At 30.9% G+C, this 14210-nt stretch overlaps 3 protein-coding genes across 3 annotated transcripts; 2 read left to right on the top strand and 1 right to left on the bottom strand.

Moving 5' to 3' along the window:
- Window positions 1-7: 7 nt before the first annotated feature.
- On the bottom strand, window positions 8-1555 carry LOC141526198 (STING ER exit protein). Its single transcript, XM_074241045.1, has 4 exons — window positions 1403-1555; window positions 1012-1168; window positions 443-671; window positions 8-292 (listed from the first exon to the last, which is right to left on the bottom strand). The coding sequence occupies exons 1-4, from the start codon at window positions 1521-1523 to the stop codon at window positions 143-145; spliced, it is 657 nt and encodes a 218-aa protein (XP_074097146.1). The 5' UTR covers window positions 1524-1555; the 3' UTR covers window positions 8-142.
- A 193-nt stretch (window positions 1556-1748) lies between these two features.
- LOC141526200 (uncharacterized) lies at window positions 1749-8375 on the top strand. The gene is made up of 9 exons (XM_074241047.1): window positions 1749-1862; window positions 2002-2136; window positions 2215-3088; window positions 3171-3362; window positions 3434-3765; window positions 3845-4212; window positions 4812-6451; window positions 6522-6631; window positions 6872-8375. The coding sequence occupies exons 1-9, from the start codon at window positions 1860-1862 to the stop codon at window positions 8300-8302; spliced, it is 5085 nt and encodes a 1694-aa protein (XP_074097148.1). The 5' UTR covers window positions 1749-1859; the 3' UTR covers window positions 8303-8375.
- A 1450-nt stretch (window positions 8376-9825) lies between these two features.
- Window positions 9826-13748, top strand: LOC141526193 (fatty acyl-CoA reductase wat). The gene is made up of 9 exons (XM_074241040.1): window positions 9826-9957; window positions 10113-10313; window positions 10728-10818; window positions 11286-11531; window positions 11608-11753; window positions 11847-12149; window positions 12795-13097; window positions 13179-13436; window positions 13523-13748. The coding sequence occupies exons 2-9, from the start codon at window positions 10162-10164 to the stop codon at window positions 13611-13613; spliced, it is 1590 nt and encodes a 529-aa protein (XP_074097141.1). The 5' UTR covers window positions 9826-9957; window positions 10113-10161; the 3' UTR covers window positions 13614-13748.
- Window positions 13749-14210: the final 462 nt, after the last annotated feature.

Here is a 14210-nt window from a genome sequence, read left to right as displayed (position 1 = left end):
AAATAAATTATGTTTGTTTTATTTACAATTTATTTTCTAAGAGATAATTAAAAAAAAAAATTAGAGGTAAAAAAAATACTAATTACAAGTATAAATTTTAAGTTTTAATCTTTAAATTAATTTTTTTTTCTTACATTAAATATTAAACATCTAATAAGGTTCCTCGTGGTCTAGATCTTTTAGTAGGATCGGCATCAGGCATAGGAGCAGTTTTTCTCTTGGTCATTCCTTTCCTTTCTAATTGCTTTTCAATTATACGCGCATTGTTCGCATAAGAGTCAGCAACTTCACGCTAAAAATTTTTAAAGACCCAATTAGTACTTTTAAATGAAGATAATTAATCATTTTAATATGTTCACTTGCCGTGAATTTGTGAGACATATCACGCCAGAGTTTTAAGTGAGAGTGATATTTTTTTTTATACTAAATATAAAATACTTACAGCTTCAATTTCATCTTCTTCTTCGTCAATAGTCGAAACAGTGACTGAGCTGAATTTACCCATATTTTTAGTGTGTTTAGTTACCATTATTTTCTTGGGTTTTTCAACTTCAACTTGATTGTAAAAGTCTGTCAATGGTCGTTCACCTGAACTCTTTACTACGGAACCTTTTACTACGAATACCACATTTGCATTGGGATCGTGTTTGTAGTACAACAAAAGTCCGCATCTGTAAAAAAATAATCAATTAATTAATTAATCATGAAGATGACAGACATTAGAATTTTTTAAATAATTTTATGGCAATAAAATTATTAATAAAAAAATTCCACATGTGAAAATTAAAAAAAAATTTTAAGCTTTTTTTTTTTATTGTAATTGATTTGTTATAAGAATTAAAAAAATTGAAAGTTGTCAGTGAACTTTAGTATTATTAATTAATTAATCATTTCTTACTGTGAATATTTGATTTATAAAAAAATTTAGTGAAAAAAGTTTTATTTCAAGTAAGTATATTTCTGTTTTTAATTACTGACAGTTTGAAATAAATATTTACATAATTAACTTACTTTTTGCACTTTTGTCTGTGTTGTTTTTCTATACCTTCAGCACGTTTTAAGAAAACAATTTCATCCGTTTCGCAGATCATTTTGTGAGCGTGTTTACTTCCATCAATTACACGAGCTCCATCACGTTTTCGTAGAGGTAATTTTTCTAATACGCAATCTAAAAAATAATTTCAAATATTTGGTAATTTAAATAATTTTTGTAACAAATAAATTATGGCAAAAAAAAAAATGAGTAAAAAAATTAACATGTACAAATTTGAAAAAATTAAGAATACAATTTTTTAAAAATCATTTTGCCGAACAAATTTGTTTGTTAAATAAAATTAAAAAATTATCAAGTGACTGCTAACTTTAATGCAATAAATTAAATTCATAATAAAAAAAAACTTACCCAAAATTAGTGTCATCTGTCCACATAGACAATAATAAGTTAATAATGGTTTTTCTTCACCATATTCTTCTTGGTCTTTAGTATCCGAACAAATAATACTTCTTGACACAACTTTCGGCATTTTAATTATAATTTATTTCACTATTTTCTAAACTAATGAAAAAAAATGTCAAAACCCATAAAAACGTAAATAAAATGTTTATAACCTTCAAGCGCACAAACAGCTGACCGCGCTTTAAAAGTCGTGCAACACATAAAGTTCAATTCAAAAACATCGACCACTTCTACGAAAGTACTGCCACCTGAATACTGTAATTTAGTGTTTGGATCTTGTCATTCACCAGAGTAACGATAGGCGTATCACTTATTATTCATTATCAAAAGCAAAAAATATATCATGATAAAAGGATTAAAAAATTATATGATTTCAATGTGATGGTACTGAATTGGATAAAAAATGGTAATTTTTATTTAAATTTATTTATTTATTCATAATTCAATGTCAAGTTAACTTGGAAAAAACTTTCAACTTATTAAATTAAATTAAATTATATTATCGCAAGTGATCAACTATTAAAGTAATATTTTACGATATTTAGAATTTATCGATATCAGAAGAAGGTGAAAAATCATGGGATCACCCCTGGAGTACCGATGAAATTAGATTGAAGCAGCACGAGTGGAGTTTGGCTGGTGATGTCGGTTTATTAAGACACCTTGAAAAATTTTCCGAAGTATATTGATCAATTATTTCTATTATTTTTATTGTTAAAATAAGTAGGTCAGGTTAATAATTAATAATTTATCAACAGACATTGACATCTAGGGTTAAATCTACGCAAGAAAACCTCGACTCGCTCACTAGTGATCTAAACGAAACAACTGTGCTGATAGATAATGTCACAAACGCGTCATTAGCCCTGGCCAATACTCAGTTTATTGAAAGTCGGGTCTACGAAGATGACCCAAGCAGCGAAAACCATCAAAAGAAAAAGACTGAGACTGTTGATGTACAGAGAGAATTAACCGAGGCTGAGATGATTGCAATAGTCAGCGAAAATATTCAGCGAGGGCTCCAAATAATGGATGAAAAATATGACCGGCTGGAAGTGGTGGCGAGTGACGACAGCGATGATGAAAATCCCACCCAGTCGATGGTGTCAGTGCCCAGTTTTATTTTAAGGCCAAAGGATCCTTACAAAGACCGTCCATTGCCGTATGTGATTGGTTCGGACAAATGGCAAGCTTCGAATAAAATCGGAATCGAGTCGAGCAGCAGCGAGTCAGAGGCTCCGGATAATGAGGAAGATGATGACGATGATGAAAGCACTGAGGATGACAAAATAACACATATCTTTAATTCTACTCAGAGAAATAATTTACTGGCCAAAAGATCCTCATTGTCGTCCAGCGAGTCAAGTGACTTTAATGATAAAAGTAATAATACTAATAAGCTAGCCAGTGGTCCTAGTTCGACGACTGATAAGATGTACACCAGGAGCCAGGATACGCTCAATTCAACCTCGGAAATTGACACGCCTATTGAAGTTAAAGGAAAGAGTTCGGGGAGAGACGCTCCTGGTTTCGCTGAAGAACTTGCCAAGAGGCTGGGAAGTGTTTTGCCTGGTGCTAAGGTTGATAGCTCCAAAGCTGATGTTGATAGGTCGTCTATCAATCGTTCCAATGGTTTTTATCATTTTATTTTAAGTTAAAAAAATTTTTTTTATTGATAAAATATTTAATAATAATTTAACGATGCGATTTTCAGATGATCTGTTTGATAACGAGGAGAAAAATGAAGAAGATATATTCAATGTTAAAAAAGACAAGCTGTTTAGTGATGGAGGACTGTTTGATGAGGACGTACCGAATAGTTTGTGGAACAATAAGCCATTGAGACGCCCGCAATCTAATATCATTCCCGCTAGTATTGATTTACCGCCACCGATCCATTCTGTTGGCACGTATAAATATTTTTTTGATTCATGATTTAATAAATTTAATAAACTGATGAAAATAATTTACTTGCAGAAGCTAAACCTAAATCTTCAATCGACGATCTGTTTGGTGACGTGGATTCTGATGACTCTGACGACATATTCGCGCCTCGTAGCTCGACTAAGAGTACTACTGTAGTTGATAAAACTGGCGTGAGTGATAAACCAAAGAATGAGTCCGTTTCAACGAATAGATTTTCTGGTATTGATCAAACGGCTACTGAAAAAGTGGCGACAAGTACGCCGGATATTAATACCAGTGTCCCTAATCTGTTCGATGACGATGAGGATGACAGCTTGTTTAATTCTGTTAAAAATTCAGCGCCAGTCAGGTCACCAGAGGCGGTACGAAGTTCACCTCGAGGCGTAATTATTTTTATTTACTTGTAAATATATTCATTTTATCTGTTTGTATTTTTATTTATTTATCTGATTTATTTTCTAGCGAGTACCCGGTGTGTTGATAAGTCAGGCAGACCTTTTATCTTCGAGCTTAGGCAGCAAAATATTCCAGCGTGCGCGTCAAGATTCCTCGGAGTCATCTGAAACTGAAGAGAGTGTCGGATTTAAAGGAGAAGGAGATAGGAATGCATCAGCAGTTACTGTTGATAATGTTAGTCGCAGTAGTAGTGTAAGTAGCAAAAGCAATGCTACTCAGTCGCGAGAAAATGATAAAAGTACATCCCGGTCTAACGCGAGCTCGACTATCGCCGGAAATCGGATTCATGTCAGTAGAGAAAGTAGTGACAGTAGTGGAATTTCAGTACCACCACTGAGTATCAGCAGCAATCTGTCTACCAGCCTCGGTCTTGAGTGAGTATTTTTGTTATTATTGGTAATAAGTATTATTTTTAAAATTAAATGCTAATTTATTCAACAATTAGTTTTTAAAGAAGCACTGAGTAGTTACTGTTAACAAAATAATATAGATTTTATTTTTATTGTCATTATTCAACCATTAATTTTTTTTTTCTTAAGAATTTATTTATTTTCATTTTTTTTTTCTTTTTTTTTTTAATGCTATACAGTTCTCTGATCCGTTATAATAAGTACTGTAAAGACAATCTTGTTAACTATTAACAATCAACAATACATTACTATGACGGTCACGATAATATAATATGTTATGCGGGATTCGAACACTGTGTTGAAATTTACTTGTGTTGCTTGTATTATATATTTATGACTCACTTGCTTGCTCGTTCAATCCACTCAATACTTGTTAATAACTTTCAATAATATAAAAGTATGTTTAAGTTTAACTCACGGGATTTTATTCTACGTTTTAATTAATTCTAAAAAGTTTTTTATTTTTTTATTAAAATTTATTTTTAAATAAAAAAGTTTCAACATTTGTAAATTCTTATTTTTAAATAAAAAAAAAAATATTTTAATTGTAAATAAATTTCCAGACGACCGCAGATGGAATCAACTCGTTTGATTTCTGAAGAATTATCTCGAGAAAGATTAACAAGCGACAGCCTTTTAAATCAACGATCACGTCAGCAAGGTGAAGAAGTTAATTTTGGACGTGATGTAAGCACTCCAGCATCAGGAGCTGTGCAGGAACACTTGACCACCAACTCTAGTAGTAACAGTAAAAGCAACGCTAATAGTAAAGAAGTAAATATATTTGATGATGACGTATTTAGTCCACCACCGTTGCCTAAAAGTGATATCAAGTCCAAGTCCAAAGTAGTGTCACTTTTTGACGATTCTGATTCGGGTGACGATCTATTTTTGAATACAAGTTCTGGCTCGCGTTCACAAAAGAGCGCAGATGTACTAGCTTATAGTAATAATAATTTACTGAATAAACAAGAGCTTGCTCAAGAAGCTAAGTCAAAAATTAATCAGACAAAGTTGAAGCACAGCTTGTTCGCCGATGATAATGATAAGATCGAAGATATTTTTGGCAGCGCAGACGATTCGGACATTGACATTTTCGCAAGACAAAAGTCTAAATCAAATACTTCGGTAACCAGGGTGTCATCTGATCTGCCCGCTAATAAGGCCAATGAAGAAATTAAAATAGCTGATAAAAAATCACTGGCATCGGGATCAGGTCCACCTAGCTTTGTCTCGAATAAGTCTAGCCTGTCTGAGAGGAAAACTCTGAGTATTTTTGATGACAGCGACGAGGAAGACGACGACTTGTTCAGTACAAATACTAAAATAACGAAAAAACCTTCAAATATGTTTTATGGGGGTGGTATTACTCCAAGTGGAGGCGGAATGAGTGATGATGCTGATGATCTTTTCGCAAAGTCAACATCAACATTAACAGAAAATAAACTCCAAGAAGAAAAAGAAGACAAGAAGGCGGTGGAGGAGGAGGAAGCCGTAGAAGAGGCGGCGAGTCCGAAAAAAGATTTCGCTGAGGCCGTGACGCTTGTGGAGGGAGAGAAGAAAAGTAAAATCAAACTAAATGAGAAACAGAACAACAGTGACCAAGTACTCCCATCAGTTGATGTTACGCACGTTAATTTACATTCACAGAGTCGCAGGCTTTTTGATGACTATGCGGGTGAAGTCAGCGACGACGAGGACAGTCTTTTTGGAAAACCTTCTGCTAAATCAAACGTCAAGTCTGGAGGCTTTGCTGTTGTTAATGACAGTGTTGTAAATATTAAAGAAACTAAAATAACAAGTGTACAAATTACTAGTGAGCGAGTTGATAATTGTTCTGATACTGAGACAAATAGTGTTTCTACAACAGATGGTGGTAAAATGTCGAGGATTAATGATAATGATACCAAGATCAGGATACCGCCAAAAAGTTTGAAAATTAAATTGCCTGCTGTTACTGCTGATGATAATAACGAGTCAGTGTCACCGCCAAGACGCGCTGTTTCGGGAAAAATTAAAAATCTTATGGGTAAAATGGGGGATCTTAAAATTCTATCGCCCACTGACACTCCTCTGACCTGGAGAAAAGCAGCTGGAGATAATAATAAGCTCGATTCGGAAAATGATAACACACCGGATCGTGATAGCGAGGATGGAAGCTTGATCAGTGTACCGAGTACCAAATCTCCGACAATTTTGTCTGGTAAATTTTATTTTATTTTATTAATTAAAATTTACGAATTGATATTAATATAAATATTTTTTTTTTTTAGATGAAAATATTAATATAAATGTATCATTGTCTCCTTCTATTGAAACGGAAACTGCTGTAAGTTTCGATGTTCCAGCCCAAGCTGAACCTTTGACAATTAAAGGTTCTAAGGTAATATAAATAAAAAACTTGTTTATATTAATTTTGATTTATTTCCATTTAATTAAGAAAAAAAAATGAAACGCTCATTAAAATAATCCAATTTAAATATAATTTTATTGGGATAAAAAATTTAAAGCTTAATAAAATTTATTATTATCTAATTGCGGTTAACTGTTTAGAAAAAAAATTAAAGAAACTGTTTATACGGTAATAAAAATGATGATTGTAACAAATGCTTTTAAATTATAGATTTTACAAAACCGTGCTCGAATTCCTGTTAAGCGGCGACCTCAGAGCAGACAAGCCCGTCAAACGGCACTCAGAACAAGTGGCCTAGATTTCGATGCAGTCGATACGGCTGGCTCCGGTGCATTTGATTCTAACGATTTAGCTAGTTCTACCACGGAAACTAAAGCTGAAAGGCCGACGACGAGAAGTGCCGCCGACGATAGCCGTGACGAGGGAGTTGTCAAAAATAAACATCATCTGAACTTAACGACAGACGACCGCTCGGAAATGAGCCTCAGCAAAGACGGTTCGATAAGTATTACAAAAAACACGTTGTTGTCGCCATCGACCGACGAGGAAGATTTATTCGATGTGCCGCCTGATTTACCAGAAGATCCACCGAAAGAAGACAGTCTGTTTGACCAAGCACTGATTCTCTCGCCTGTCCAAGCTCGCAGGTCGAAAACTCACTTTAATAATGATAAATTACACTCTTCTTATTCAGTTAATAAATCAAAGGTCGAGAGTAAAAATCAACTGAAAGAAGCTGATGAGTCCAGGAAGAAAGATAAGGAAGATGATAAGTCAGCCCCTATCGATCCATTGCGTGACGACAATCATGATCCTTTGAAAGATCCTAGTCAATTGTTTGCATTCGTAACTAAAACTCCGTCGCCGGAGAAAGGTCAGGGTTTGTTATTCGATGAAGACGACAGTCTATTCAGTACCAGCAAAACGGAAGCGTCGATTGCTGGTTCAACAGCGGCTTCTGTTGGTGAGTCAAATAAAAAATCACCGCTGGATTTATTTGACGATGACTCAACTAGTGATTTATTCTCTGGTCCTTTTACAAAACCAGTTAAAAAACCGGTTAAAGGCAACGCTGTCAAGAGCAGTTTGTTTAATGATTTTGACAGCGAGGACGATGATGAGACTGAGGATTTGTTCGCTTCAGTGTCTAGTAGAAAAAGTAATCAGAGCAAATCTGAATTATCTGACACTGAAATAAGTACTAAGGGTAATGCTGCCAAACAAGGCGACGATTTCGAGGACGATGAAGATAACGAAGAAGAATTGTTTTTCGACGCCAGTGAAAAACAATCGTCGGACTCTAGCAAAGGTGACCAGTCTCCAGCGGCGACAACCGCTGCTACCACTGTTACTGCTGGTAGTAAAAAAACTAAATTAGAAGATATTTTCGGTGATCAGTCTAGTGGCGAAGATGATATTTTCTTTACTAAAAAACCCATCGCCAAAGATAAAGCCAGCTCCTTTTTTTCAAACGAAGGCGAGAGTGACGACGATTTGTTTGCAATAAAACCGGCGACCAGTGCCAATCCGTCTCAGTTAGCGGATAATCAGGCGCCGGTTAAAAAATCTGTTACTAGAGATTTAAAAAAAACCGCTGAAGCTATCAGTGAAGACCCACTCAGTATACTTCACGATGATTAATTTATTAATCATTATCAGTAAATATAAATATAAATATAAATATATATATATATATATATATATATATATATATATATATATATATATATATATATATATATATATATATATATATATATATATACATAAAATATAAAATATCGAGTATCAGATATATTGTAAAAAAATTTATTTTATTTCTATATAAATAGATTTTTGTTTTTATAAATAAACATGTGTCATAAATGACATTTAATATTGAATGAAAATACTCGGAAAATATTAAACGTTTTTTTTTTTACATTAATATTATTTGAAGCTTTAATTAAATTATATGCAAAGTTGGAAGTGAATTTAAATAGAATGCAAATAAATATATAAATATATACATATGTAAAAATATATTTTATTTTCAAAGTTTAATCAACAGTCTCACTTCGTAGACTTTAATTACTTATACAATATATATAAATAATACACTATCATCATTCGATCATTGCCATCAATTAAATGGTAACAAATAAATTGTCTGGCTGTTTGTTTTTTTTATTTGTATAAGTAATTGATACGTGGAGGCTTGTATGTATATAGACAATCTTTAATTTGAATAAAAATAATGGTAAAATTTTAAAATAAATTTTTATGTTATTTTTACTAATACCGAGGAAAGCTCTAGAAAACAGGTCACGGGGCAATTCGATGAGTCACCTCTAATGTATGAATACTTCTACTTACATTGTAAAATTTATTGTAATTTTTTGTTATAGATTCCAAAACGCTTGTTAGTTATTTGCAAGATATTAATGCGACGAAACTACCTGCATAATCAGGGAGTTTCCACGGGAATATGAGTCATTCCCATTAATATTTATTTGTTTACCAAGTACAAGAAATAGAGATCATTTTTGGAGTGTCGAGCTATTTAATTTTTTGGTAAATAAATAAAGATATTACCAAGAAAAAAATTTTACATTTTAACAGTAGGCAAAATTATAAACGAGATTATTTTTAAATAAATAATTATTTTAAAAAGTTTTACAAAAGTAATAATAAATAAATGCAGCGACTGTTAAATTCTAATTTGATTCGACGATACCTACACTATCTAATCGAGGTATTGAAACAATTACACGTTATAAATGCTTCTGTCATCGAGGGGTGAAGACAATATTGACCCCTGTATACTGTTTACATAAAAAAACTAGTAGCATTAAATTCAAACTTTATATTTACATTGTCTAAACTGCATCATTATTTACAATAAAATATTTTAGTATATTATATGCCCGAACGAATAACTCTTTACTACTTAGATAAAAACATCAATCATTTTTTTTGTCACTTAAAATTAGTGTTTATTTTTTTTTTTTAATTATTAGCTTTAATTATCAATAAAGGAGCCTTTGACGTTTTTATAATCGTAAATTGGCGAGTAATCAAATGTGCAGTAAGAAATATTTAAATACCAAATACACAGTTAATAATACTGATTGCAACAAAGAGAATTTTTAATTATATGAAATAGGGTATTAATATTTATAGTTGATATTATGACCTTCAATATTTTGGATTATATCTACTGAGCAATGGGAATAATTGATAAGAACTATTGATACCGAGGCACAGTCCTCACTCGTACGTCGTTCAAGACACTTCGGCCGCCAGTACTTTTGGCGGTACCGTTTTAGTTTTTATCATTTTTCGCTTACCTTATAAATAAATAAATTTATTAATTATTTTACTTTGAGTTATAATTATCAATACAATAATATTGCTTTGATTGTAAAGATAAGATATCTGAAAAAATTTTAATTTTAATTTTTTTTTTAAGGTAACAACCGAATAATTAATTGGCCGTTTTTTACAAAATTTTTGGAATAATGACGTCGACGAGTGATAATTCTGAAGTAGTTAGTGCTGAAACAAATTTTGAGGGAAAAAGTGAAATTGCTGAGTTTTTTGAAGGATGTAATGTTCTTGTTACCGGAGGTTCGGGGTTCGTAGGAAAGCTCCTAGTTGAAAAACTATTGAGGTGAGTATTATTTTATCTGTAAAAAAAAAATTAAATATTTTTTTTTTTTTTTTTTTTTTTTTTAATGCAGAATTAATAAATTTTTGACGAAAAATGTTTAGTCAAAAAATAATATTATTAATTTTAATTTTAAGTATCTTTAAAAATTTTTACGCGCAGTCGAATTAAATGCATTATTCATAGGAATAGTTAATGCCTATGGATATGTATTTGTCTTGTTTACGGCCTTGTTTTCCGTCGCCGGAAATCACCTGTTGTATAGAGCAAACTGTATTTACATGCTACATTAGATATACATGCGTTAGTTAAAAAATAAAAAAAACAATTGTACGATTGTCAAGCAATCGAGGTATTTCGCAATTGTACCTTTGAATATTTATTAATAAAAATAATAAATAATTACCTTGTTTCTAGATCATGTAATGTCAACAAACTTTACCTCATTATTAGAGGGAAAAAGGGAAAATCTGTGGAGCAGCGTTACAAAGAGCACTTTGAAGATAAGGTATAAACATTATCATATCTTCATCATGTTATTATTAATTACTAGCTGAGTCAAAAGATATCCAGTCCGAATTTTAAAGAATTTTTTCAACATAATTAATTAATTGGATTGTTAAAAATCCTACTAAAGCTTATGCCAACTGATAATCACAGATGAAAGATTCTTTTTTACTATAAGGGTTGCTTTAATTTTTTTTTTTTTAATTATCAATCTTTTATTTTTTAATTTTAATAAAAAATATAAAAATTATGAATTTGTTAATACAAGAATCTTATGGAAAAAAAATTTTTTTCTTGAATTTACTAATTTTTTAGGCAACTTTTTCAATCATAAAAACTTAATTTAAATTATCACGAGCATTTAAATTATTCCAGCCGTTCGCAATGGATTCTTACCAACAAACAGCATTTAATTTTGATTTATACAGAAGATAAATAGATTATGCTAATTATTTATGTTATTTTCAGCTGTACGATAGATTAAAAGAAGAAAAACCAAATTTTGCTGGGAAAGTTGTGATGATTGAGGGCGGACTTGACGACACTGGTCTAGTAATATCACCAGAAAATCGAGAAATGCTAAAGAATTCCCATGTCGTATTTCACGGGGCTGCAACTGTCCGATTCGACGACAAACTGAGATTCGCAGTAAATATTAATGTCAAAGGAACAAAAGAAATTTTAATTTTCGCCAGAGAAATGCCCAATCTCAAGGTAAGAATATCATCTTCATCACTTCACCTATTAATTGATAAATATCTAAATAAATGACATCAACAATGGTATTCAGGCAATTGTTCACATTGGAACGGCATACTCGCAATGTATTAACAAATTTATCGATGAAGTATTTTACGAAAGTCCTTTGAATAGTGAAAAACTGTTGACATTGGTAGATATCCTCGATGATGAAGCTCTGGAATATGTAACGCCAAAGTATTAATTTTTTTTTTTTTTTTTTTCATATTTTTATTAGAAAACTCTTTATCACGAAGACAATGAACTGAATGTTTATTTAAATGATTACAGGATCATAGGTGACTGGCCAAACACTTACGCATTTACAAAAACAGTAGCGGAAGATGCGGTTCTCCGATATGGCTCAGGATTACCTGTTTGTATTGTCAGACCCTCGATAATGATTGCCACAGAAAAAGAGCCAGTTCAAGGATGGATTAATAATCTCTACGGGCCTACTGGGGTCCTCGTTGGTGCTGGTATAGGGTTACTGCGTACATTACATTGTTACCCTGAAAAAATAGGTGATATGATTCCGGCAGATTACGTTATCAACAATATTATTGCAGCTGCGTGGTACTGTGGAACAACGAAGTAAATTTTTTATATATTTTTATTATTTATTTCAGGAATAATTAATAGTGTCTTTATTTTATGACTCACTAATAATTTTTTAAACTTGAAAATTTTTTTAATTTATTAATTAAAACAGTACTTTTAATTTTTTTAATACCATAATTGTATGGCTATATGATATTGAATGAAACTAAAGTTAACTGACATTAAAAATTATTTTATAATTTTATAACAATTAAATTATTTAAAAAAAAAATTTTTTTTTTTATTTGAAAATTAAAAAAATCACTAATGGAAATTTGTTAAACTAAAAAAATTTAAAAAATTGACAGTTGTCAGCTGACTTTAGTATCATTAATATTAATAACACTAAAGTTGACAGATATTAAAAATTTTTTTGGAATTTTATAGCAATTAAATGATTAAAATAAATTTAATTAAAAAGTTTCACATGTGAAAATTAATAAAAATTACAAATGAAAATTTTTAGAAGAATTTTTTTATTGTAATTAATTTGTTAAAAAAATTTTTAAAATTGACAACTGACTGTTAGCTTCAGTATTATTAATATTAATATAAATTGGATTAAATTTTTGTTCTTAAAGTTATTTATAGAACTGTAATGAACTAATAATAATCTATGATAATATGTGAAATGATTAGTAACCTAATGCCCAAGAGAGCATTGCCAATTGGTACAGCGGATAACTACAACGATGAAGAAAATGATGTCAGACCGCTCATATACAATTCTGTCTCTTCAGTACAAAATCCGATATGTTGGGGATATTTCATGAAGCTTACTGAAGATTATGGTAAACTAGCCCCGCCTTCAACAGCTTTGTGGTATTATTTCTTCACCCTCAACAGTAATCTCTTCATGCACAACCTGTATGTCTTCGTACTTCACTTATTTCCGGCTTTTGTTATCGACACTATATTAAGGCTAATAGGACGTAAACCGATGTACAGACACATTTTTTTTTCTTCAATTAATCCTTTATTTAATTTTCCTGTTTAATACGTAAATTTTTTCTTCTTATCTAGGCTACTAACTGCGTACAAAAAAATTCATAAATTCAGCTCGGTGATATCGTACTTTTGTACTCAGCAATGGAAGTTCCGTAATAATAATGTTATGAGATTGTGGAACAGATTAAACCCATTAGATCGTAAAATATTTTACTTCAATGTTAGCGAATACAAATGGGAAATTTATTGTCAAACTAGTTTTTTTGGAATTAGGACATTTTTAATGAATGACCCAATAAGTAACGTAGATTTTAGTGTAAGAAGATATAAAATGTATGTATTTAGTAATTAGACAAATTAAAATTTGTTTTATCATTTTTTTTTTATAAAATTAATGCTTTCAATTTTTTATATTTCAGATTAAAATTCGTTCATTACACAGTAATAGCAGTACTATACTTATTAATGTTCTGGCTATTATGGACGCTGTATTCCATATTAGTCAATTAATTAGATTTATTTATAAAAACAATGACAATTACAATTATTGTAATTATTCATCTACAATAAACTACTTACACATCTGTCTATTATCACAATAACTGTGTAAAATCATATTGAATAATAAATTATTATTAAAATTTATTATATTTTATTTACTAAAATACAGATGATCTTACAATTTTGAGAGATAAAAAATAAACAGATGGAAATAATTTTTTGGGACACATCATTTTGTTAAATAAAATTAAAAAATTGTCAAGTCAACCAATTCTAGCTTACTCATTTAACAATTTCAAAAATTCCCGCCAAGTAGTACGCTTACTTGCCTGTAGGTGGCGACGCTAGTACCAAGTTCCAAAACGTCTTTCAAGTATCCAGATCAGTGTCAGTGAGTAACGCGCATCGGTTTAATTTAGTTGACTCTAACAATTCTTCCTCAATTTATTTATTTTTAATATAAAAAATATAAATAATTATTAATCACTATTTCATTGAACTTATTCAATCAGTCAAGCTATTAAATAAGAAAAAATATAGGGAATAAAATGCTTGCTGGTAACTTAGTAATTAATAAGTATAATTAATCAAATTATTTTTTTAACT

Source organism: Cotesia typhae, unplaced genomic scaffold (genome assembly GCF_013202065.1).
Source record: "Cotesia typhae breed Kobodo isofemale line unplaced genomic scaffold, CoteBio_Ctyphae contig_33, whole genome shotgun sequence".
In the NCBI taxonomy this organism is placed as follows: Eukaryota; Metazoa; Arthropoda; class Insecta; order Hymenoptera; family Braconidae; genus Cotesia; species Cotesia typhae.
Note: the sequence above shows the minus strand (reverse complement) of the source record. Positions and strands in the feature narration are given on the sequence as shown.

Coding starts and splice junctions, on each gene's coding strand:
- LOC141526198 (XM_074241045.1), bottom strand. CDS start 1,523: ATGCCGAAAGTTGTGTCAAGAAGTATTATTTGTTCGGATACTAAAGAC. Junction 672..1,011: donor CACAGACAAAAGTGCAAAAA/GTAAGTTAATTA, acceptor ATTTTTTTACAG/ATGCGGACTTTTGTTGTACT. Junction 293..442: donor AAGAAGATGAAATTGAAGCT/GTAAGTATTTTA, acceptor AAAAATTTTTAG/CGTGAAGTTGCTGACTCTTA.
- LOC141526200 (XM_074241047.1), top strand. Junction 2,137..2,214: donor ACCTTGAAAAATTTTCCGAA/GTATATTGATCA, acceptor ATTTATCAACAG/ACATTGACATCTAGGGTTAA. Junction 4,213..4,811: donor TCTACCAGCCTCGGTCTTGA/GTGAGTATTTTT, acceptor ATAAATTTCCAG/ACGACCGCAGATGGAATCAA.
- LOC141526193 (XM_074241040.1), top strand. CDS start 10,162: ATGACGTCGACGAGTGATAATTCTGAAGTAGTTAGTGCTGAAACAAAT. Junction 10,314..10,727: donor CTAGTTGAAAAACTATTGAG/GTGAGTATTATT, acceptor CCTTGTTTCTAG/ATCATGTAATGTCAACAAAC. Junction 13,098..13,178: donor CTAATAGGACGTAAACCGAT/GTACAGACACAT, acceptor CTTCTTATCTAG/GCTACTAACTGCGTACAAAA.